At 45.6% G+C, this 26041-nt stretch overlaps 1 protein-coding gene across 1 annotated transcript in view; it reads left to right on the top strand.

The window, feature by feature from the left end:
• The first annotated feature begins 2998 nt into the window (after nt 1–2998).
• TEDC1 (tubulin epsilon and delta complex 1) overlaps nt 2999–26041 on the top strand; it is a 72038-nt gene continuing 48995 nt past the window's right edge. Inside the window, exons 1-4 of the mRNA XM_064719665.1 lie at nt 2999–3166; nt 4091–4169; nt 9808–10010; nt 22526–22684. Of these exons, the coding sequence (XP_064575735.1) occupies nt 2999–3166; nt 4091–4169; nt 9808–10010; nt 22526–22684 (609 nt within the window). The remainder of the gene's footprint in view (nt 3167–4090; nt 4170–9807; nt 10011–22525; nt 22685–26041) is intronic.

Raw genomic sequence — 26041 nt, 5'->3', positions numbered from 1 at the left:
TGGCACTGAAATGGGCGGCTGTGGGGCTGTGTGGCACCACACGGGCCTGGGAACCCAGAGAGGGCAAAGTCCAGTGGCCTCTCCCAGCTAAAGAATCCCTGGCTACTCAGTATGTGCCTGGACTTTCCCTTGCCATTGTTGTCCCTGCTGCCGTGCTCACCCTGAATCTGCCTCAGTGCCTGGGAGCCAGGGACCAGCTGATAAGCCAGCTCTGTCCTGCTTCCTTTCTACAGAGAGGGTCCTGGGGGCTTCCAACCTCCATGATGACATCAGGGTTGTATGCTGATATCAGCCACGGCTGGTTTCCATCTGCCAGAATGCTACTGCCTGGGAGAGGGGAGTGAGGGTGGCCTGGATGAGCAGGGCTCTGCTGCCAGCAGGGTGCCATCGCCACAGCATGCTGGGGCTGTCACACTGTCACCTCCATCGCCTGTCCATAGCACAGCATCCATGTCTGCAGCAGGAAATCATTGCCTTCCCTTGGGCCTCTCCCACGCTGGAGCACGGCCCAGGCAGCGCAGATAAGTGGGGCCTGGCGGCCGGCAGCGAGCACCCGCCGTGCTGCTGGGGTGCTGGGAGCCTGGGATGCTCTGCCTGGCCTCTCGTGGTCTGGTGCCAGCTCTGCACAGTGCCAGTGCCCTGTGTCAGCTGTGCCCACGGGGCTGCGTGCCGCGGGAGCCATGGCACAAGGGGACACTGGCCAGCATAGCGCCAGCCCTGTGCTGGGGCTGGTTTGGCCAGCGGGATGGAGGGTGGCACAGGGCTCTCGGTGTGAATCCCAGCTGCTGAGTGTGATGTTGGCTGGCCTGGGGGTTGGCTGGGGGACAGCAGCCCACAAGGAGGGGTGATGGACAGAACCACTCCCTGTGCGTGCACCGGGCCGTGCGGGAGAGCCCTTGTCTCGGCAGCTGCCCTGGGGTGGAAAGGCCTAGACAGAGGAATGTGTGTGGGGACAGGGAAAGCTTTGAGCTGGGTTTATGGAGTGGTCAAGAAAACACAGGAAATTGGCTGCAGCTGAAGGTCCTCCTGCCTGGAGACTGCAGCAGGGACGGGAAAATAGACAAGCGATGTGTCATGGAGGGAGCAGACAGCGCCCGATAGCAGCAAGGCATGGAAAGCCAAGAAGGGTGCCAAAGACAGCACAGGATTGTCCCGGTTCGATAAGGCTCTGGGCAATAAAAAGGGACTTTATGCGCTGTGGGAAGCCAAAGGCAAGGAACCATGTGGAAATGCCAAGCCTGTTAGGAAGGAGAGCAAAGAAGTGGATAAAGATTGCTGAGCTAGAACTGGACAAGGGATAAGGTAAATGCTTTCCAGGCCATTAGGAAAGGAGGATGTGAGACAACAGCTGCTAGAGAAGATATTTTAAAAATCCTTAAGCCTGGATAACTCACACCCAGGGGTCCTTTCAGGGCTGGCTGGAGCAGGAGCCAGGATCCACAGGATGGGGAGAGCTCTAAAGCAGCACTCACCACTGGAAAGGGCTGTGCTCCCCAGCACAGGGGTGGGAGGCCGGAGAGGAGCAACCAGAGGGAAGGAGTGCAAACACAGTTCACGTTAGCTGGAGGACCCTCTGGACCACTGTGATTTCTCTCCTCATTGCAAGCAGCCATTTGGCTGCAAGAGCCTGCTCTGTAGCGGGAAGGAATTTCACATGCTGTTTCATGTCGTTCAGATACTGGTGGAAAAAAAGTAAAGGCATCACGCTAGATGCACAGTGAGCACATTAAATGGGCTGTGAGCTGGGGAACTGGCCAAGAAACCATCAGAGGGGGCTTCCAGCAGGTCTCATGCCCAGGCACAGGCAGGATCCCTGCAGCGCTGGCGGAGCAGACCCGTGTCCCTGGCACAGACCAGCTGTGCTCCCTCTGCTAACCCACAGCAGGAATCCCTCTCCGTGCCAGGTTCTGGTTCTGTAAACCCTGGTCACGGCCAGGCTTCTCTCAGGAGCTCAGGCCTCTCTCACAGAGCAGCTCTGGCCCCCAAGGATTAACCCCTGGGATTGCTTCATGTTGGGGGTTCAATGCCTGGGGACCCAGGCTGGGCACAGGAATATCACAGGGAGAGAGAGCAGGAGGCAGGCAGGAATATCACAGAGATACCGCAGGAATATCGCAGGAATGTCGCAGGGATATCGCAGGAATAACGCAGAGTTGCTGCTGCCCAGCGCTGCTCCCTGTGTCCCCGGAGCTGTTCGGACTGCAGTGAGCTGTGCTTTTGCCATAGCTCTGCCGGCTTTTGCAGCAGCTCTGTCCGCCAGGAAGGGTGGGGGGAGCTCGCAGGGCTTCCCGGGTGTTTTCTGCCGGGCCAGGAGGCGCGTCCATGGCTCGGGGGGAGGTGACACACGTGGGTGACAGCCCGGGAGCGTCCTGTGCCCCCAGGCATGAGCGCAGGCCGAGGGAGCGTCGGGACCACCGGCGGTCCGGGAGGTGCGGGGACATCCAGGGATGTGCAGAGACATCCAGGGAGATGCAGGGACAACCAGGGCAATGCAGGGACATGCAAAGAGTTGCAGGGACATCCAAGGAGATGGAGGATGATGCAGGGACATGCAGGGACATCCAAGGAGATGGAGGATGATGCAGGGACATGCAGGGAGATGCAGAGACATCCAGGGAGATGCAGGGCGGTGCAGGGACATGCAGAGACATCCAGGGCGATGCAGGGACATGCAGGGTGATGCAGGGACATGTAGAGACATGCAGGGACACCCAAGGAGACGGAGGATGATGCAGAGAGATCCAGGGAGATGCAGAGACATGCAGGGAATTGCAGACACATCCAGGGAGATGCAGACACACCCAGGGAGATGCAGGGAGTTGCAGACACATCCCGGGAGATGCAGACACACCCAGGGAGATGCAGGGAGGTGCATCCAGGGCGAGAGGCAGGGCTGGCGCGCCCGCAGTGCCCCCTCCCCGCGGCCAGGGGGCGCTGCCGCGGGCGGGCGGCCCGGAAGGGCGCTCCCGCTGGAGCCCGGGGCGGCGGGAACGGCGTGATGCGCGGGCGGCAGCGGGAGCAGCCCCGGGTGCAGCCCCGGGAGCAGCAGCGGCAGCGGGGCCCGGCGCTGTCTGCCGCCGTCGGGGCGCTGTGCCGGGCCCTGCCGCCCCACGCCCGGCCCGCCCCCGACACCCTGCGCCGCGCCAGGTTCGACCGGCCGCAGGCGGTGAGCGCCGGCCGCTCCGCCCGGAGACCCTGCGGGGCACGGGGCAGCGGGGACCAGCGGGACACCCGAGTGCGGCGGGGCCCGGGGACACACTCGGCTCTGCATGGCAGCGCCACGGGCACTGAGCCTCGGACAGGCCCTGCGTGAGGGGCCGCGGTGTGACCCCGGCTCGCTGTGGCCCCGGCTCGCTGTCCGCCCAGCTCACACGTGTTAGGGAATCTCAGCAAACTCGCCGCTCTGGGAAGGGCTGTGTCTCACTGTGGCTGTAACTTGGTGTTTCACCCTGATCTGCGACACCTCCTCGGTGTCGCCTGGGGTTGCTGCCCTTTGCCGTACCCAGCTGGGGTCTGGCTGCTTTGCCTCCGAGGCTGCCAGCTTGCACACAGGGTACCTCCCTTCCTCGGCTATTTTAAGGGTTTTACGAGTGTTGACTGAGATTCCAGCCGTAAGAATCACTGTTTGAGTTTGTCAGCATGCTGTCCTTGTGCAGCCAAGAAACCATTCCCTGTTCCAGCTCATTCTGTCGTGCCTCTGTGAGTTTGGCGCTGGTCGGATGTGTTCAGGTGCCTGTTTGACTGTGGCTGAGCTGGGCCATATGTGGCTGTATCAGAGCAGATTTTGGACTGCTCCACACATGGGTCTCTCTGTAGGAGTGCTGAGTGTTGCTGTACAACATTAGCCGTTTTCTTTCTGGGTGCTCCTTTCTATAGATGCTGTGTTCACCAGGCAGGAACGTGAACATAACATGAACAGGAGCATTGACATACATGAACCTGCCTGATCAGATGGTGCTGGCTGGGTCAGCAGATGTGCTGTTCCATGTGTGATGTTCAGATATGGGCTTAATTGCCTAATTAAGACTAAATAATTAATATGGCAGATATTTTTCCCTCTGATCTCCCCTTCCACCCCTCTCTTTTGCAGAGCCTAGACTTCTGGAAGCTGCTCTATGTGCTTCTGAAGCAGATCCACGGGGGCAGCTGGACAGAGTCTGATGCCATAGGTAAATAACACCATTCTGGCTGACTGCAGTTTCCATCTGTCCTGGGACTGGTTTTGTAGCACCTTTGGCTCCTTTCTCCCTGTAGTGAGTGCTGTGTGTTGCACACCTGTGCCACCAACTTACCAGGCCTCAGGTTTAGTGATGAGGAAACGTGCTGTGAGGCAGGTTTGCTACTCTTTGTCCTGGAAACTGGGATATTCCACGGGCTCTTGCATCCCTGTGACATTTTATTTCAGGTAAATCTCTGCAGTGATGTTATGCATTTGCATTCTCAGTATCTGCAAAGACAGAAGTAGATTTGGTGTTTTCCTTCTTTTCCCATTCATACCATGATTCTGTTGGTCATTTTCTATCCAGTCCTGTGTCAGAGCCAGGAAGTGCGACGTGAGAACCATGAAGGCAGTGTTTTGGATTGAAGTTCTAGACAAAACAAGAAATGGACTGTGTGTGATTACTTTAGGGGGACTGTGAATAATGTCTTTAAGGACAAGGCCACTGCTCCAGAGAGGAGCTGAATGCAGATTGGCTTCTCAAAACAGCAGAAACACTATTTACTTCTTAAATGTACCACTACTCCCCACCTTCTCTCTCGAAACATGTCTATCTAGGGCCTTTTCATTGTATGAGAATTGTATTGTGATGAATCAAGGTCTCCTCATACCAATTCCATTTAATATTCACTTGTGCCCTTGGAAGCAAAACACCCTAAACAGCACTGCATGAGCCCCTGGTTGGCTGTGAGCCTGGTGGCTCTGTAAATGGAATTAAGAAAGGTTCAGCACTGTGGAATGCAGAGCAAAACCACCAGCATAGTTCAGCTGGTAGCTCAGCAGGAAGTCCTGTTACTCGCAGGACTGCTATTTTTCATTTGGCTGTCTTTATTTTTCCACTCATCCACAGTCTGCTGTGTATGGCAAGTCTGTTTATTGACTGTCTCCCACAGCATCGTGGATGTGGTCCTGCACATTGCAACCTTATTGGGTCCTGGCTGCTCCCATACTGATTGCCTGCAGCATCTGGGGACAGAATTTCCAAGTGCATGTGGCAGGTTCCTGGCTCTGGGGACAGCAAACACAGCCTCAGCTGGTACATTGTGAGGTACCAGTGTGTGGTTCTGCTGAGAGCTGCTCTGCTGATTTCTGAGAAACCTTTTTAGTCACAACTTGGTGATTAAAGCTGAAATTCAGGCTGGAGAGCTGTACTGTTTTTCAAATGACACTAATTACTTTTGCTTGGCAAGTGAATGAGTTGTCTGCTCTGAACACAATCGATATTTTACTGCTTTTCTTCTCTGCCCCAGCTCTGGTCTCTTGTGTATTTAATGCAAATGAAATAAGCCTTGGGCATAGGCACTAAATAACTTTCTCAGGTTTGTGTAGGATCCTGTTACACAACAGAGAATTGAAACAGGTTCCTCTAATCCAAGTCTAGTGCCTTAGTCCACAGATCAAGCTTTGCTTTTCTTTGCTCTTTTGTACAACCTCTTAATTACCTTGGTTAAAATAAGGAGGGCAGCAGTTGCCAGATCCCAGAGGAAGGCTGTGAAGACTCCTTTGGTCTAGGGGTTACTGTGAGCATAGAAACAGCTTTCTGGAAAAGAGAAGCCATTCTCCAGTGATCTTGTATCCTTTATTTTTCAAAAGGAAACGCTGATCTTTGGCCACTTCAGGAATCCCACTGAAGCCTACCAGTCAGTGGTTATAAAATTCTGCTGCTGCTGCCTCCTGGTTTCTTGTTCTGTGAGAATTTTTTCTTCCCACGGTGAAAACTGTAAACTTTGGTGTAAACTTGCTGTAAAACCCAGCCCCTTAAACATGTCACAGCAGTGGGCCCCTGGACAGTGGAGAGTCAGAGTAAGCTGTGTGAATACTCTGGGCATAACCTTGCTGATGGAGTCATGATTAGTGGTTTCAATGCTGCTTGTTCTTAACAGAGGCTGATGGACTTGGTTAACAACCTGACAGCCACACCAGGTAGCAGTGCAATATGCATTTGGATAGTTGGAGGACACATTTATTTTCTGGGATTGCTTTTCGGTTTTTATGGCATGGGAAAGAGGTGTGGAGCTGCAATAGATTTTTGTTTGTTTGACAAAAGTAGCAGAAAATGTTTTTCTGAAGCTGTAGTTTCCCATAATACCACTACCTATGCAGGTGTTCCTTGTCTGAGTGCATGAAGTCTGTGCCTGTGCTTGTACTTGGTTTGTAGTTCCTTTCCATTTTAGCCTGCCTGCCTAGTGCATAGCTCTTATTTGAATATCATCTTGTAAATCACTGAAAATATTTGTCAGGAGTGGAAGAGTATAGTTTTAAGTGAGCTGAACCCTGAGGTTCATCCCCAGCTTGGTCTTACATGCTGAATATAGTTTTATAAATAATATCTGTGGAGAAGGGGATTAGTTGGGAGCCTTGTGAAGGTCTTTCAATATAAATTTCCCAATCCTAGTGCCATAAGAAGATGTCAGAGAGGTGTCTGGTGTGTCTCTTCTACCTGAGTGATGTTTTTTCCTCTCTCTTGGTTGCACATTATGGAAGAATCCATCTTGGTCCTGGGTGCTCACATAACTGCCATTTATACTTTTGTTGCCATTTATACTTTTGCAGTTTAACTTGAGCACTCTGGAGATGGGGAAGACTAAGGGACTTCTCTAAGGTCACAGGAAGGCTCCTTGAGCTCCAGATCCATGCCTTGACTGCTCACTCCCAGCTCCTGCCTGGCACACCAGCTGCACCCTCTCCTGTGACAGCAGTGTGTTGCAGAGGGAGATAAAGGACCAGAAGAACACTGAAATTCAGGTGGTGAATTGCCTTGGTGGGTCTGGCCTGAGTGATATATCAGAGCAGGGAAACAGTAATAAAAGAAAATAAAAACCACCTGACCTGCTCTCCTTTCCTCCACTTTGATATGTGATTTTTTAAGGAGCTCCTTGAACTGCAGATGGCAGCATGTGATGCTTATTTGCTTTGAAAAAGGAGGAAAGCATGTACTGACCATCCTTCCTTTTGGAGGATTTCTTCCTTTATCTGTTATGGCAGCTCCTTTCTTGACAAATGCACACAGAAAAGGAAAGGATGTCATGAAAACCCTGCTCATGTAGGAATGTTCACAAGTGATCAAAATAAAATCTGAAGTATCTCCGTGCTCCTCTTGTGCTTGAAGGATTGGAGAGCACATCTCCAGTAAGATTTTTAGCAAGCCATAGGCATCTCTGCCACCCTGACATGGGGAAGGGAAGCTGCTTGTTCCATTTACAGGGTCTGTGGAAAGGGCAAATGGAGTGATTTAGGTCTTTGTAGGAATGCCTGAACTGCATAAATTGTAGATTCCTCTAGCTCCACCCAGCTGTGACAGCTGTCAAAGGGAAAGAAAAGAGCAAATCTGGAAGGATGCTTTCATGGCATGGGGGATACTCCTTCAGCCTCCAGCAGTTTCCATCTCACACTTTGCAATCCAGAGAGGATATGTTTGTGTTTCATAAGTTTCCATGAACTGCTGTTCTGTGAATCCAGTTTCTCCTTGAGCCTGAGTGACTCTTAGGAGTCCATAGAGTCCCACAGTGAGCAATTTCAGAATTTTGCTGCGTGTGTGAAGAGCATCTCTTTTATCATGTTTTGACTCACATGCTTGCTAACTTTGTTGGCTCACAGTTCTTGTGTTGAGTGTTGTGCAAACAAATCATCCACTCTTCACCAATTGCACAGCACTCAGGATTTTGAAGAGTTTTGTCATATCCATTCTTGCTCTTCTTGGCCTACTTCATCGCTTCTTACAGTGCAGCTGTTCTGTTCTTGTGGTTGTACTTGTCCTTTCTCTTCATTTCTTTCCAAATTTTCTGTAGCCTTAATGGGAGAGAAGAAATAATCACAGGGTCACAGTGGGTACTTGTGTTCTGTTCAGTGTCCTTGCTAGGTTTCTCACACTGAGTTTGCCTTTGGATGCCTGTCAGAACCAATTGTGATACTGTCATTAAAATCCTTATCATCTGAGATGGTGTTCCTGAGCCCACAGAGCACTTCCAGGTCCAGTCTCATGTTGTAAGTCAGTACAGTTAGGAACATTCCTTTCTTTGTGCACATAATTTTTCATTTTTTCTAAAAATACTTTTATCTGTCTTTTTAAAGCTTGGGCTCAAGGTTCTGCAGTCCTTCATGATCTGCCTGCATTCTTTACTACAAATATCACATCAGCACCAAGTTTTCTGTCACTGTCACGTTGTCTGAGTGTCATTTTGAGTTGTTTGAACAGCAGCTGTTTAGCACAGAGCCCTCATGTGAAACCACTGTTTGTTCCTGCCCTCTGGTTCTTGTCTGCTGGGTACTTGTCATTGATGCAAGGCTTTTCCTCTCCCCCCACTGCAGTGCCTTGGTTTCTTTGTGCAAGCTGCATCCCAGTGGGAAGTCTAGATGTCTTGCACTGGTTGAATCTTCCTTAATCACTTGCTTCTTGTAGCCCTCAGAGAACTTCAGAAACTTTTTGAGCAGGTCTTCCTTTTACAGCTCTTGGTTCTTAGCCAGTACATGTTGTTTTCATTGTCCCCCTAATTATGTTCTTTATTCTGTTTTTGCCTTAGTACAGAGCCAAGGTTTATTGGGCAGAACCTTTCTTAATAATAACTTTCTCTATGTTTCCTCAGTACTTTACAGCCCTGCTGTGCCTGTCTTGTAGCTGTCAGGTAACATTTGCTGGTGTGAAGGAATATGGATCAGAGCATTCCTGAGAATTTAATAGCCCATGTGCTGTGCTGCATTATCTCTCCTCTCTGGTGCTCAGAGATTTGCAGCAGGCTGTGAAGCTCCTATCTCTAAATTCCAGTTTAGCTCAGGAGTAGAGTGGTTCTGAGTGTTTACTAATTCATAGCATGCTTGGTGACTCATAAAAAATGAATAGGTGAATTGGAGTGGGGGTGGCTAGTTGCCTTTGTTGCCTTTGTTAATTTCCAGGAGGCCATTACGGGTCTTGATCCCAACTTTGAATTTCTTCTTTTCCCTGAGCAGCAGTTCCTGCAATCAGAATGGGGCAGTATAACGAAGGCTTTTATCCTTTCCCTCCTGTCCTTCACCAGTTGCTGATTGTTGCTTATAGATAAAACCTTATAAAAGGAAAGCCTTATAAAACATGGTTCAAACCTTACTATTCTGGCTAAACTAACCTGAGGAAAAAAATTATAAAAATAAAAATCAGTTTATGTACTGTATGTATGTATGTACAATCTATTCTTATGAGAAAAGAGTTCACAGCTACAAAAATAAAAAGTCTATCCTGTGAGTCCATAAAGAAAAAATATAAACTATCTGGAAAGAAAAAAGTTTTATCAACATGTACATTAGCCATTACCAACCAATCAACTGAGTTTCAGTAATTTGCTATCCAATTAAATTCAAACAGGGTACTTCTAACACCATATAAAAGTAAGCTATGTACAATAAAGATTCAGCCATTCTACACAAAACCCCAAGCATCTCATCCAGCCCATTTCTATCTCCAGCTCAAGGCTACAATGACCCTTGATAAAGACCAAGTCCCCGCTGCCCTCCTGAGGCTGGGTGAAGGTGCTGCCCTCCGAGGAGGCAGCACTGTGGGGCCGGGTGGGTGCCTGCAGTGCTGCAGGGTGTCACCCTGTGGTGTTTTGCTGTTGCAGGTGCCCAGGTGAGGTTTGTGCAGTGGGCCCTGTGGTACCACGGCTACAGGCGGCCCCAGCTCCGGCGGCTGCCGGCCGACGGCTCCGCGGGCAGCCGGGAGCTGCTGCTGGCCTTCTCCTGGCTGCTGCACTGCCCCGGCCTCCTGCAGCGGCTGCTGGCCCTCAACAGAGTGCAGACTGGGGACCACACCTCTGTGTGCACGGTGAGCATGCTGTGTCCTCCCCCCACCCTGTGCACGAGTCACCTGGGACAGCGGCTGTGTCACCAGCGGGGTGTCATGGGTGCTGGCCTGGTGCCTTGGCAGGTAAGTGACTGCAGCTTCAAAAAAGTTTGTTTCCTTTCCCTTCTCTAAGCTTTCTGTGTGCAAAGCTTAGGGGTTCTTTGTCACAGGCACGTTTTATGAAAAATCCCTTTCCCAGGGCTTTATCTCCTGAGAAGCCTCAGGAAGAAGAAAAAGAAACACAATGATTATCTGCTGCTGTGGAATGCAACAGGTGCATCTTTGATTGGTCCATGTGGTTGTTTTTAATTAATGGCCAATAAAGTCCAGCTGTCTCAGACTCTCTGGTCAGTCACAAGATTTTATTATCATTCCATTCCTTTCCTTTCTAGCTTTCTGATGAAATCCTTTCTTCTGTTCTTTTAGTATAGTTTTAGTATATCATTTTCTTTTAATACAATATATATCATAAAATAATAAATCAGCCTTCTGAAACATGGAGTCAACATTCTTCTCTCTTCCCTCGTCCTGGGACCCCTTTTAACACCACCACAGTGCTTTCTCTTTATCAAACTCCCTCCCCTGCCTGAATTCCCTGATTTCTATTTCCAGTGTGGGTGAGGCCACTGTGGAGGTAAGTGAATCTCTTCAGTCCCTCTGCTTCTGGGTCTTGGGCTCCCACACTGAGCTGTGAGTGGTTCTGCAGGGCAGGCAAACAGGTTAGCAGTGAATGCTGGCTGTGTTGGCACTGTTGGGTAGAGCAGGTAAGGCAAATAATACTTTTTGCAAACAACAAGGTCTCAAATGGCAGCTCCTGCCCTTGAGGTAACTAATGACCTTTGAGAACACACTAAAGTATGTTGTTTTTTCTGTTAGTAAAAGCTGTTAGTACATAGAAAGTGTTCAGAAGTAGCCATCATCTAGTCAGACACTAATTACCGCTCAGTCTGCTTCAAGATGACAGGCTCACAGAATTTCTTAGTTTTTTGGCAAAGGACTTTGTAGGTCAGAAGCCCTACCTGCTGATTATCTTGTGGTGTCTAAGGTGTGTGGTCTTTCTTGAACCTATATATGTCTTTCCCCTGTTTTTCTGGAACCTTTTTAGGGGCCAGCAAAGCAGGAAAGCTGCAATATAAAAACAGTGTCTTCAGAAGGAAAACACTTGTACAAATGGAAAACAGTTCAAGGGAAAGAATCCTTTTTGTAACAACATTACAAGAATTATTTTGAGGAAAGGGACCACTCTTGCTGCACTACAATTATTTGCTGCACAGAAGAGGGAGCACAAGAGGCTGAGCTGTGAGTGGCAGTGCCATCTACTTATGTGAAGGGTGCCTTGAGATTTCAGAAAAAACACACTGCTGGACAACTTTTTACTTTCAACTTCTCTTTTACCTTTTTCTTGTTTTTCATCTGAAGTAGCAGGTTTTTTTTTTTTTTTTTTTTGTTAAAAAATTTTATTTCTGTTGCAAAAGAGTGACAAGTGAAATGTGACATGAATTCAGGGAGTGGGGCAGCACCTGTGTTATTTTCTCTGAAGGCTTCAAGTTTTGCAATTCCCAAAAAGGGATGAAAGAACTATGGTAATACAATGTTATCTCTCATGGCCACACATACTGGTGTGTCTTTCACTGCAATTCTCACCTGCTGTACTCATGTTTTTCAAAAAGCATGGGATGCATATTAAATGTTTTTACTCCATAACTGTCCCAAACAGTGTTTGGAAAGGCTTGAGAGTCTGAATATTTTTTTTAATAGACCAGAGAAAAATTGTATAGACTGGAAGTTGGAGTTAGCTTGTGTATGTAAAGCTCATTGTATTAATGGAAACATTTATTGTATGGTGTTCATCCAGCAGTTTTCATGCTCCAATAAAAATAGATATTTACAAGGGGGAAAAAAAGAATATAGTTACAGCATAACTAGTGGGTTTTGTGATTCTCCATCACAAGAAAGTTAAAGCAACAATAAATTCAGCCTTTAGGTGCAAAGCAAATGAAGATCTAGGAGTGCACTGGCAAGGATGCAAGGAGGCAGTGGTGGGTCACACACCTCATTTTGGTCAGTGAATCAGCTCCTTGGAAACCACTCATGAAAACCTGCTGTTTGTTTGTTTCATAAAAGTGTTAAGTTTTATTGCTGTTAGATATTGGTATTTGCTGGCTGTTGTTATTTGGTTATTTTTTGTTATTTTTATTCATGTGGCAAAGCCTGCTCATCAGCCAGTGTTCAGCAATAAAACCCCAAAATCTCAGTAAGAGAGGGGGAGGGTGAGGTTGTCACTTTGCTACCTGACATCTTGTAAGTTAACACACCAGATGTGCAGTCTCTGCAGTCTTAACTCTCTTCTATTTCAGTAAAGTGAAGGAAAAAGGTAAAAGAAGAGATAAAAACCTTCACTCAGGAAAGATCTGTCTCAAAAAATAGGAGAAAGGGAAGGGAATGCTCTTTAAAACAATTGAAATTGAAATTCTCAGTTGAGAACTTGAAAAATCTTCCACTGAATGAAATCTTTAATGATTACAAACAATTTTCCTGAAGTGAAAATGTTGCAAAACAAAAATCCATGAAATACATTTGGTTCTGTGCATGGCTGAGATCTCTGCCAAAATGAGCAAAGTGTAAAAGCCAGTACTTGCTGGAAAAGTACATCTGTTGGTCTACCAGTGAGAATAAATTTGGAGAGAACCCTTTGTCTTCATTTAAAAGGAAAGAAGTCTCAGTAACATAGACACAGTATGCATATAACATACTGTTATATGCAGTAACATATAACAGTAGGCATAGCTTTAGTTCAAACTGATATTCATGTGATTTGCTTTTAAAATTTTGTCTGAAATCCATCAAGATGAAGAGGGTCTGTTGTGTGAGAAGAGAGAATGGAGCTAATCCCTAAATTAAGTGTACAATCATGTTCTGACTGTTCTTTCTGCCCAAGTTTAAAACAAAGCCTGCTGAATTGCTGATAATGTGCCAAATACCCAACATATCAACGGCCAATTAATTTAAATAATTTCATTTCAGGCTACCACACTCTGGCCTTTTTTCCTTTGCAGTTCCTTAGCAACACTGTTTTCTTTCCCTGCAAATTGAACACTTCCATCAGCTCTAAAGGATTTTCAGAGGTACAAGGGTATTCATGACACATGATGGACAAGGAGCTCAAGCTCTGCATGGAATTCTTAATCTTTTGAACCTGAGCTGGGAAAAGCTTCCACAAGCTGACTTTTGCATGTACTTACGTTTTCAGAACCAAGAGTTAAGTGATTCCTGAAATGATAAACTCAGAGATGATGGAAGGTAGTAAAAGGTAGTGCTAATGTAGTCAGAACTCACTGTGAGGTAGTTGTGGCAAGGACAGGCATGGTTGGTAGCCTGGGCTGGTTCTGGGGGTTGGCTGCTTTTGTGTGTTAGGTAAGAGATCCCTTCAGGGCACCTCCAGTTTGTGGTTTTTGGCAGGGCAGAGCTGCAGTGTCTGCTGAACCAGGATCCTGGGGCCTGTGGCAGGTCCTTCCCTGGCCATGTGAATTTATAAACTGGGAGGGGAAATAGCTAAAGGAGCAAACTGTGTTGCTGTGCAGGAGAAGGAGGAGGGGATCCATAATCCATGATAAACTGGGATCCATAATCCATGGTAAACATTATTCAGGTTCTCTGAATTTACTGTGCTCGTCTGTCAGCAGGTTGGTGACTCCAGGGGCAGTAAGTGGAAGTTCAAACCTTGCACTGGCCAGCTCTTTAGAAGAAGCAATCACAAACTCTGTTAGATCTATAAAGACTTAAGAACAATCTGAATTGGAGGCTCACATCGATGCACTGAAGTGTCTGCTTGGGAATTCTCTCCTGTTAATTGCATTAAAGCACTGGGCCAGTAATTGATGGACAAGGTTTTCAAAGGCTTTTGACACCCCTTGTGAATTTCCATCTCAGATATTCACTGCTGTGATGTCTCAACGTCTGCTGTTGCTTTGGTGATCATGTACTGGCACATTATTCTCAAATGCCATTTATTGATTCTTATTCACACAGAACAAATCCAAGTGTACAAGACACAGCTGAAAACCTGTAGTTGAAGCTGTCTCCTTCACTGAACTTGGGAGGCACACCTGGGGAGTTCTCATTCTCTCTGAGAAGGATATAATTGATATAAACTTCCCTTTTTAGCACATTCAATATTTGACTAATTCTTATTTACCTCGCATTTTAAATTTCAATGATACCACCCCAGCTTTCTCCAAATCTGTGATGGTTTGGCCAGGTAATAGCAGCAATTTGTGAGCACAATATTCTTCCTGTTTCCAGGGAGGAATACTGCCTGTGCTTCTTTTATTTCTACAGCTGAAATTAATCTGTGTGCCCTGTAATTTGATTATGTGTGGAGGCTGTTGAGCTTTTTAAATGGGTGTAGTGATGTTATATCCCTCATGATCATCAGGAGATGTTGTACAAACACTGGTTCTTGTTTCCTCTAATTCCCCCTGTCTGCTTCTGGGCCTCTGAGTGAAATTGGATGCCCCTCCCCTTTTGTGAATTTGTAGCAATCAACAAATAGAGCTATTATGTCTCTTCTGCTTGGAATTCCTGCGTGTGTCTCCACATGCCAAAATGAACTCAGTTTAATTATTTCTGGTGGGCAAAAATGAAGATAAACATGCCTTCTGACCCTTAGGTTTGCCATTTGATTAATCTTTTGTTTGTCATGGTCTAGTTTGGCTCACTGGCTATTTCCAGTACAGTGTAAGGCTTATGCTTGGTCTAATCTTGTTGCAATGCCTTCCTTTTACAGAAAACCTGACAGTCACTGCTGTTCCATAAACCATGTTATTGAGGAAAGTGTTAAAGTAGCAGCCCAGCTCGATGCTCCCCCTAGTAGAAAACCAGGAAACCTTGGGCACTAGTTTCAGTGAAAAGTAGTTTTCTGCATTTTTTCCATGTCTTCATCAATTCCAGTGAGGACAGAGGAGGGAATTTTATTAACCTTATTGATTCTGACTCAGAGGCGTAATTACTTTCCAGATCTTTATGGGCTATATTAGTCTGTCAGCTTTCATTTTTTGGTTTTCCTCCCTTATTCCCTCAGCTTACACTTCTATTCTCTTTGTCCTCCTGTCTTCCTAGCAACTCTCACCATTTATGTTTTTGCCCTTTTTCTGCTATTACTGTTGCTGGATTCAGTAGCTGCTAAGGAGCACTCCTTTTTTAAAAGCCATCTGCTAAACCTGAGCAGAGGGTGCAGCATTCCTGAGGTTTCTCCTGCAGAATTTTCCTCACCTCAGTGTGGCTGACAAGTCTGTTGTAGCCTACTTTGAACTTGTCATGGTGCCTTCTTCCTGTGCTACACTGGAAGATGTGCAGTTACCAACATTTGTCTTTGCCTGACACAGTGAATGCACAATTAAGAAGTGTTTTTTTTTTTTTCTAGACAGCATGTCAAAGTAAAACACTGTAAAAGAGAAGTCTGAACTGATCAGAAAGGCTTATAATTTATTGAATCTGCTGTGTCTGGTAATGTCTGAATTGCAGAATTTGTTGAGCTTGACGTTACAGCTGACGTGTTCTGGATGGGGTTCAGCAGACAGGCCCTTGAGCTGTGTGAGGAGCAAATGGTGGGGACTGGTGTGCTGGTAGGAAGGTTTACCATGATCACACTGGTACTTTGCTGAAATCCAGCACAGGGAGCTCCTTCCCAGGCTGTTGGGGAAACAGGAGGGATTTTGAGACATTTCGGTGCCTCTCCTGCCCTCCAGTGCCAGGGAGCAGCCAGTGCCTTTGGTATGTTCTGATTATCTTTGCAGCCTTTGGAATTAAATGTCAGCATCTGTTTGTGGTGTCCCACTGTCAGCAACCTGGGTCTGAGCTTGAGAGGATCCTCTGAAATGAAGCACTTTTCCCTCAGGAGGAGTTTTCCTTCAGGAATGTGGAGAGGGGCATGGCAGGCCCTTACCCAGAGCTCTGTCTCCTCTCTCCTGGAGGGCAGGTGCTGTTCCCTGTGTTCCCCTAGCTCCAGGTGTGCTGTTGCTGCAGGGAGCTGCAGCTTTCTGTCTCCAGGGGCTCCTCTCTTGCCACCATGGAGCAAATGGCCGTGGGCAAGGGGAATTACAGCTGCAGGCAGGGGGCAAAAAGCAGTGCAAGGCATTATCTGTGTGTTGCATTTCATGAGCCTTGCAGAACGCTCTCCCAGTTAAGGTCTGCCCTGTCACGTGTTGGTCTTAGGATGTTGAGTTTCCATGTTCTGTCTGAATATATAATGCAGTGAGCATTGGGATTTTAACATTCTTTTTTAAAACCTTGCAGCTCCAAAGATTAGGCAGCACTGCCGAGCTCATTTAAAGGCTTCGTGCTTTTGCTGTATTGCAGAGCTCTTAAAGAGCCTCCCAAATGAGTGGGGAGGGATGGGATAAAGGACTGATGTGCTCTAGTGCCTCAGGCCCGTGGCTACTGCCAGAGAGGCTTGTTTGAACATGGGTAAGAGCTGTGTTCACATTTTCTGTCTTCCCTCAGCACCTTCTCTTTTTCACTCTTTGCCAAGAGTAAGCTCTTGGGAGTGCTGTTGTGAGTAGTAATTCTTACAAGAGGCATAGAAATTTAAAAGCTAAAAGGCCTTGAGGAAACACAGGACTTCATTTTTTTTTATTTTAATTGCTGAATGCGATACGAGCGTAACTTCAATGTTGGGAGCACTCATGTTTGTGGAAAACTGACATTCTATGCAAATATCTGGAGATTTAATTGGTATGTGCACCATTTGGGAATGGGTTTTTACACCATCTATCTTTCCCTGCATAAATCTAATCTGGATCCTGTCTTGTCTATGAGGAAATCCATTTAGTGTTGTTTATGGTGCTATTAATGAAAATAGTGCTGTCCCTTTTGCATTCATCTGCTCAGATTGCTCCTTTTCACATTTTCCCTCCTGCAGATAGATATATGGCTGTATTAATTAAGAAAGCATGTCTGATACTGTTATTTCTGGCTATGGTGTTTAATTAGGAAAAAAAAACCAACCAAAAAGCTGTGTTCTGTTTAAAGATGTGTAATTACAGAAGTTAACATATGTTATGTCACATCAAAACCAATGTCTGAATTATGAGTGGCTCGGAACGAGCACTCAGTAAAAGCTGCAGAAGCACTTTATTGGCTTGATTTATGTGACTGCCTTGCCTTTCCTGAGCCCTGCAGTGAGGATCTAAATGTGCTCCTACCCACCTTTGTGATACCAGGCTGTGGGCTGAGAGTAGTTAAGATCTGAGTGGTGGGTGAGTAAATGTTTTCTGTCTAGACCTGGAGTCGGTCCTGTGGGCTGGGAATGGGCACTGAAGGATTCAGCTGGCAGTTGCTTTGTGTTGCTCTGCTCAAGGATTAGTGTCAGGGGGTTGACCTAGTGCATCTATCCATGGGTTAAACATCTTGTCCATGTTCCAGCAGGCTTGTTTCTCCATGGGTAGCGTGAGCAGCAGATTGTTGGCTGCTTGTCCAGGTGTGGAGGCAGGGAGCTGGTGCTTGGAGGGGTTTGGAAGATGCCTGGGGAAAGGCAGAGCTCGGTGGGGATGAGCTGGGCTCTGTCCTGGGCCGACAGGTGGCAGCTCACAGTCAGAAAAGAGCATCTCTGGGGGAGCCAGCCCTGCCACGGCTGTGTTTTACAGCAGTGCAGGCAGCACGGCCCTTTCTATTCCACTGCCTGCTCAGAGCACAGTGAATTTATTAAGGTAAGGATTTATAAGCCTGAAAGGTTCCTATATCAGTAGGAATAGTGTGGAAAGTCTAGATGAATTTGCACAGCAGAGTGTTTCCTCTGCAGTCCTGCTAATGGCATATCGCTGGATCTGCGAGGAATTTTTCATTAAATCAGTTTTTGGAGTTTTAGTAAATCAAAAGGTATGAGCAGAGCAAAATCTATTCCATACCAAGTCACTAAAATCCTCAAATAGAGCAAGCAGTGGAAAAAATGCTCCCTTCTCATATGTCTGTAAACACACTGGTGCCTGTGTGGTTCTTTGATGAAGTATTTATGTGATGAAGTACTTGTTTTATTTATCTCCATCCACTGTTGGTACACCTGCTCTCTGATTTCTGATAACGTGGGATTGCTTTGTATTTCAAACCAAAAAGAACAGCTTCATTTCTGTTGTTGAAGTTGAAACTTCTTAATCTTTAATTTCTCTCCAACACATTGCATGCAAGTTGTTTCCTCAGATGTATGGAATGTGGCTGAAAATTCATAAAGCACCATGTCTTTTTCACACCCTCCTTTCTCCCACCCCTTATTCTTTTCCTCTGAGCACTTTCATATCTGATGGCTTTTTTCAGTTCACTGTATTTCATGACTCTGACTTGTCTGCTCAGAACAATTCTGCCAGGAGGACTTTGGCAGTGTTGGGGGTTTTTTAATGCACTTGCTGCATTGTCTAACCACAAGCCAATTCACACTTTTTGGGAATGATCTGACACCTTTTTTTTTTATAATTTGACTTGAAATAGATTGGGATGGAATGTTTAGGGCAAAATTTGTGTGTTAAAGACTGAATTCTAGGCTGCCTTGCAAAAATTGTTAAATATATGCTTTTGGGACATAAACCACGTTTAGGTCTGACTAAGCCAGAGGTGTATTTGTGAGCCTGGGGTAGGTTTTGTAGTTTGTGAGCTACCTTAGCTGGGATGGGGATGGGTGGTGTCTTGGAAGGTGTATTTGTTCTGAGGCTTAGCTGTTTATTTCTCCTGGGTCTTTTACCACAGGAGAGGTGGTTCTGCTGGAGTGTGGGCAGGGTGATAGTTCAGAAACTGGCTTGGAGGGAGCTCATGTAAATATATGCTTGTCACTTTGATCAGGCTTGTGCTTGCTTTTCTTAGTCTTGCCAATGAGTGGATACTGAAAACTTCTAACAGCAGTGCTTGGAGCTTTTAGCATAGAAAGCTCCTTTGGGGTGAGTTATGGTGGGAGTGAAATGAGGAGCTTCATTCTATCTTCTGCTTAATCAGTTTTCCTAAGTTACACTGCTCAGGGGCGCTCTGGCAGGTCCACACCCCCCAGTTTGACCAGCCCAGCTCAGGTATCACAGTGATGGGAAAAGCCTCAGTGTGGTGATGAGGAGGGCATTGATGTTTGCTCATGTGGCTGTGGCACCAATTCCTCGAGCTGATCCCGGCGCCTCCCTTGTGTGCAATGGAACCAGAGAGAAGCATTAATTGCAGCAAACAGTTTGCAAGCAAAATGCTTCTCTGGGAAGTGGCTGTGGAATGATCTCTTCCAGAAGTGGTGTGGAGCATCCCAAGTGTGGGAAGGCCATTGGGGTCCCTGGGTAGTTGCCTTGGCTGTTCTCTCTGTGAACTGGACTAAGAAAATATGCACTTCTGTATCTCAGACTGAGTGTAGGTGTGTACCTGGGCTGCTGCATAGATTAGATAAATTCACACTGATACTCAAAGCAAAGCCTGTAGCTTGGGCTGGTGTTTTCGTGATTTTTCACCCCCTGGGAGAGCAGTAAATAGTCTTAGATTGTAAAGATGGGACTGGAAATTGAGGTCACAGTATAATATGCAAGACCTTTTTTTTTTACCTTGTTTACTTTATGCCGGGCTAAGTATTTCATAGCAAAAGTAAATTTTTTGTGCAGTTTGTGAAATAAATAATGGAGAGATCCTGTTAAAAATGCATTGGCTGGCTTCCTTATTTTAATATTAATAAGGCAGGTTGCTACAATAAAATTAGCTCTGCATGGTGTTTGTCACTGTACTGCCAAAGCAATCGAGTCTAATGCCATTCCTTCCTGAAATAAATCCCCAGGAGAGCAGTATTTGTGCTGTTCTGAAACCTCTAACCAGGGAAGTTGGAGTAGGACTGTAAATTATGGACACTGCAGATTTTAATCTGGGATTCCCAAGTCTGTCTTTGGCCTTGTGGCTTCTAGCTGCTTATGTGAGGTGTTTTAATGTTCTTTACACGTGGGTTTTCTCTGTCGCCATGACTAATATCCAGCTGCTTGGCTACCATGCTACTGGGCAGCTTGGTGATCATATCTGCATGGTGTCCTGGTCCTGAAACCTTCCTGGCTGGGGCAAAACATCTGAGCTGTGGAGGTGTTGGGAAGGATGAAAGTTTGACAAGAAGGTCTCACAGATATGGATGCTTGGCAGAAAGATTTTCTAATGTAGAATCTGAAGAAGGAATAGAAATGGAAGCAAGTTTTGATATAGAAGAAAAGAATTGCTGAGCCAGTCTTACTGGATAACCAAGGAGGCAAAGGGTGTGTTAGTTAGAAGGGGTTTTTATGGCTTAGAGCAAAGGATAAACCCACCGCAAACAAGAAGATGTTTTTACCAAGCAGAAAGCACAGGCAAACAAGCCTGCTGATGTTGCAAGTAGAAAAAAGGTCTCAGAATTTTCCATTGCAAGAAAACTGAAAAACAACTTCTAGCTTAAACTGTAATGCACTAACTTTTAGTGATTGGAGAACAGTAACATGAATATGGTAATTATAGTCGTTATGATAGGCTATAGGTAATAGTTAAGGTATTGATTGGTTCTTCTGTATTAAGATGCTCAGCAAAGAAAAGCAAAAGTATATAATGCAATGTAACCAAAACCAAAGTGTCTCCAGGCCTGCCTGCAGCTGGAGCTGACAGCTGTGGGCACAGCTCTGTCACCCACAACCCTGGACTGCTGTGACCTCTTGGATGGAATAAACTGCATTTTGGAGAGCCCCTGGAGTCCCACATCCCTCATTCAGGCTCTTACATGGAGCTACTTGGCTTGGGCTGCAGTGTCCTAGGACACAGTGCCTTGGTTTGGGAGCCTGGAGACAAAGGAGCAGAGGAAGAAGAGGGATGTTGGAGTTGACACAAACTCTTTTTTCTTTGTTTTTTCTTTTTTTTTTTTTTTTTTTTTTGTTAAAGATGAATCTGTGCCTTTAAAGTAGAAGCTCTTTTCCAGCCCTGCACCTCTGTGATTTATAGCATTTGTTTATCTGAGCCACAGAGCAGAAGGGAACAGACCTGTAATACTGATACAGTTTGGTATGTGACCAGAAAAGCATTTTTGTGCTTATGAATAATAGGGACACTCATTGTAATAGAGGCCCTGTCAGCTGGAGATATTTAGGTTAAAACAAGTGTTAGGAGGTTATTTGATCATGGTTGTAGACACACTTCTGTTGAAATCTGCATTTTAGGCAAGATTAAATCTCTTCATTTTACAGTTTGCATTGTTAGTTTAGGATCCAAATTGGAACTACATCCAAGCTTTGCCTGCCAACTGGATCTTTTGAAGATTTTCCTGAATGTGTAAATCTGTGAAGCAGGGAAGCACATATGCTTAAATACCATCAAGGTCTGGGGTCCAAATATCTGCCTAAGTGTTTTCTTGCAAACAGTCATGTTTCAAATAGGCTTTAAAAATTTCTACTTAAAAGAAATTTCTTGAGAGTCTAAGAACTGGGAGACACTGTTTTAGAATGGCAAACATCCATTCTGAATAACCAGGTCTTTGCAGTTCTGTGTTATTTCTACTTCTTATGACATGTTGTGGTAAAAATGTTTGGAATGATGGGCTGTGTTTATTGTGTGTAATTCCTATAGACTGCATGAAATGGAAAGCTCTACTTTAAATGGTATTACTGGCATCAGAGGTAAAACTACCCATGTCTTCTTCCCCTCTTAATTTGCAATCTGCAGGAGTCTGAGCTGCAAACGGAGAGATCTGTCTGTACATGTGAATGATCTCTTTGTGCAAGGGGCTGGGGGAGGTGGAATTCCCCGTGTTCCTGGGAAAGAGATACAACAAATGTGCTGCAGGAATTTCATACAGAAGATGAAGGTGTTGGCTGGTGTTGGGTTTTCATCTGCAGCAGAGGGAAAGTGGGACAGGATGAACAAATGGAAACTCTTGGCTTCTCTGTTCTTCCTTCCAAATTACTCTAGAAAAAGGCAAAACAAGCAAGACAGATGATACAACTGTAGCTGGGAGTGCCTCTGTGGAGTCCTGGTCTCTGCCAGCTGCAGGATTTTTTCTTTTCCTCAATCCTGCCAGACAGGAAATGCTGGATGGAGGAAAGAAAATAGCTGGGCCAGCACAGGCCCACGATTTTGTCCCTGTATAAGTTATTGATTTACAAAATGGGGTCTCAGGAAGACATTGCAGGAGCTAAACCTTATTTATGTTCTTTGACATATTAGAATGCAGTCAAAATACATTTTTTCCCATCTGGGTAAAGAACATGCTTGCTGTCTCAGGAACACTGTGTCTTCCTGGGTATGGAAAATGAAAGATGGGAGGGGAGACAGCTCACCACATCACAGCTGAGAAGCTGATGTGTATTCCACACTTCTCTACTTGTTTAGGCTGTTCCCAGTCCTGTGTTCTAATTTCTCTGTGCTGCTGGAATTTACTTCATTTTAGGGCGATTTTCTTCTTCTTTGGCCTGAATATCTTGTATGTTCACTGATGGATGACTTGAAAATATTGAAACTTGTTAAACCAGTCTGGTACCCTTTCCTGCTTCCAGTGTGAAGATGATGTGCCCGAGAGGCAGGAAGGCCCAGGTGAAGCAGGCCCTGAAGGCAGAGTGGATGTTCGATACCTGCAGTGGTTGCACGGGAGGCTGAGGTTGCAGTGGTGCAGTTTGCACGCTCAGCACCAGGAGCAATGCAGACTTTTGCACAAGGTAAATGATTCTTCTAACTCACCATGACATGGTTGATTATTTTAAAGCCTTATCAGCTGGAGCTAAATGTACAAATTATTCTTGTTTGCTAGTTCTGCATTTTCTGTAGGTAAGAGTGAATCACTCTGAATATAAGCACCTCTGTCTTTCCCCAGTGTGGCAGAACCATGAGAAAATGTAGCATGTTCAGTGTTGGTAAGGCTGTAATTGTATAAAAGTCTCTTTTGCAGGTTGGCACATTAGTCTCTTCTGCAACCAAAGGCTACTGCTGTTTTTCTCAGAAAATGCCTGGTAGAAACAAGACAGAGCATTCTGGCTCCCCAGACAAGAAGTAGCAATGCAGAACTATAAGTTCACTGGAAATGTGGATTCAAAATGTTAAGCATAAATATTGAAAGTAATAGCAAAATAAAATGCAAAATCTCTCTCCAAAGTACCAGGGGACATCTCAGCAGAACCCAAAATTTACCTGCTTTTAAATCAGGAATCAGTAATGGTCCCTACACTGCTAAGGTTCCAGTTATCTTCCCATTTATGAGTGTTTAGGTGCCTGTCTAATCACAGATATCTGGGAGTATTATATCTGTTTAGGATGGAACCAGCCTTCAGTCCCAAAGTCAACAGTGGTGGTGACTCCAGAAACAAATTTAAAAATTCTTAAATTCTTAATATAGTCCTAAAAGTTAATATGTATTGCTTTCCCTAGGTTCCCCTTTTCCATTTATATCTCTTTAAATAACTTAAATGGAGACAGCTATTACTGTACTCAAAACCTTCAGAGAAAACCTTTTTTTGAGACTAAAAATGATCTGGGGAAATTTCTTCCCAAATTACACATCAAAAAGTTGTCAGAACCATCTTCACCTTTGAATGAAGATGCTTTCTTGATTTTAATCCTGTGTCTGACAGCAGTGCTAAAAACTATAATGAGGTTACATTTTGTTCTTTCCATGAACTGATTGCTAGGGCAGATGTCTGATGGACGACCCTAGTGAGTGTGTGCAGCATCCAAAATAACCTTTTGCTTCTCACTGACCACTGCTGATGTGCTTCCCTGGTGTGGGAACAAAGGGGGCAATTCCCTCCAAGTGCCCTGCAGCCCTTGGCTTTGTGCACTGTGATCACAGACCCTGCTGGGGCTGGGAGAGCTGAATCTCACATGGAATGATTGGCATCCCCTCCCCCTGATAAACTACCTCTATTTAAGGTATGCTGGTTTTTCCAGTAGGTGAGGCAAAGGCCTCCATAACTCATCATCAGTGCTCTGATTTATGTGAGACTTGACAGTAACAAATCATTAGGCAGCTCCAGTGCCTCAGCCTGCAGTTAATGAGGCCGAGGAAGAATTAAGAGCAGGTCAGACCTGGGGCTTGAGTACAAACAGAGATATTCTCAGCAGTCCAAATGAGCCTCTGAGCTAATGGAGAGATGTGCTGATGGGGCAACATGCTAAAAGCTTGTTGGCAGGGGAGATGAGAGATGATGACCCTCCTGTGGAAGTTGCACTTTGAAATAAACTTGGACTTTTTTTGCCCCCTTTTGGCTATCTAAGGTAGAATGTGTGTGACGGTGTTCACAGGGGTTTTCAGGTGAGGGAAGAGACGAGAATGTTGACTCCATGTTCAGAAGGCTTGATTTATTATTTTATGATATATATATATATTCCATTAAAACTATACTAAAAAGAATAGAAGGAAAAGTTTAATCTCAGAAGGCTAGCTAAGCTAAGAATAGAAAGGAATGAATAATAAAGGTTTGTGTCTTGGACAGAGAGTCCAAGCTAACTGGGTTGTGGTTGGCCATTAATTACAAACATCCAAGATGGGCCAATCACAGATGCACCTGTTGCATTCCACAGCAGCAGATACCCATTGTTTACATTTTGTTCCTGAAGCCTCTCAGCTTCTCAGGAAAAAAAATCCTAAGAAATGTTTTTAATGCAAAAGAAAGATGTCTGCGACAAATGCGTGCTAAAGTTAGGACAGTCAGACAACTGCAAGAGGCAGGTTAGTTATGCTGCAGGTCCCTGGACCATGATTTCCAGAATCTGGAGGAATAAGCAGGAGGGAGGTGTGTGTGTCTGTTCATCCAGTTTCCCAAAGCTGTCATTACTGCCTTCACTGCTGGGTGAAGCTGAAGGCAGCAGTGGTGATTGTCACAGTCAGAGTGCCACCATGGGGGTGCACAAAGGAGGATGGAACTGAGCCCAGCTCCTCCACATGTGAACCCACACTGGCATTATGTGTGCAGCTGTGGGAGTTCTGTTCAGAGCTGTAATAAAGTGCAGTGCTCTGATTTATACTTTAGTTTGAATTAAAAGCAGGAGAATGGAAAGGTAAATGTGGCTTTGGAAGGACATCATTACAGTGCCACATTAATGTTAGCATTTAGGGTAACAAAATATAAGATACTTGCACAATTTAACAGCTGTATAAACAATAATTGATATTTCCTGACTCTTTCTAGAGAAATTGCTTTTACCACTGCATTAATTTCAAAACTTTTAAACTCTTCTATGTGTTAGAAGACTGAACTGACCCAATATGACCTCTATATGAGCTCCTGCTTTCCTCTAATAAACCACAAACACAGTATGCAAAAGGCTAATGAGTGTTATGTTTTTTAATTATGTTGGCAGATTTACAGAGGGCTTTCTCTACAAAATGATAATTAGGCTTTTACTCTCTCTGTTTAATAACGTAGCAGGTTATGTGTCTCAGCTGTGGAACAATTTTATTTACTGCTCATCAGGAGCTAGAATTTTTGTCAACCGGCGGCGACACTTCTGCAGATTTCATTCTGTGACTCACACGAGCTCTAAAATGCCATTTTCTCTATTTGGGCCTTTCTGAGAAGAACACCACACAGTTGGAAAAAATGTTTTTACTCAGAAGATGACTGCCCTTCCTTCCACTCTGTATTTTTTAGTATGAGTATTGCTGTGCCCTCTGTCTACTCCATCCTGCCTGCCGCCACATGAGGCTGATGGGCTGAAGTTGTGCAGTCCCCAAGAGAGGGAAACCTCCCTGGAGCTACAGCTGCTCCTGTGCTGGGAATTGCTTGTTAGGTGGCCTGCCTGGCTGTTCCTCTGTGCTGCTGTTCAGTGGCTTCAGCTCCCACCAGGCATGTTGAAGCTCACAGGAGCACACACGTCCTGCTGGAGGAGGGAGACTTCCTGAGGGAAATCTTCACCTCTCAGTTTCTGAGGAGGTTTGCAGCCTGAGGCAATGAGCTGTTGAATAACATTTTAATGGCTTCTCAACATGGACAGGTTGGCTTGCTTTGAAAGTATAATGTAGTAATACCATTCTAATTCCCTGGAAATTCTCAGTGGTACATATTTACCTGGTGTGCCTT

Source organism: Zonotrichia leucophrys, chromosome 8, assembly GCF_028769735.1.
Source record: "Zonotrichia leucophrys gambelii isolate GWCS_2022_RI chromosome 8, RI_Zleu_2.0, whole genome shotgun sequence".
In the NCBI taxonomy this organism is placed as follows: Eukaryota; Metazoa; Chordata; class Aves; order Passeriformes; family Passerellidae; genus Zonotrichia; species Zonotrichia leucophrys.
The sequence above is the reverse complement of the archived record's forward strand: the minus strand, read 5'-3'. Positions and strand labels throughout refer to the sequence as shown.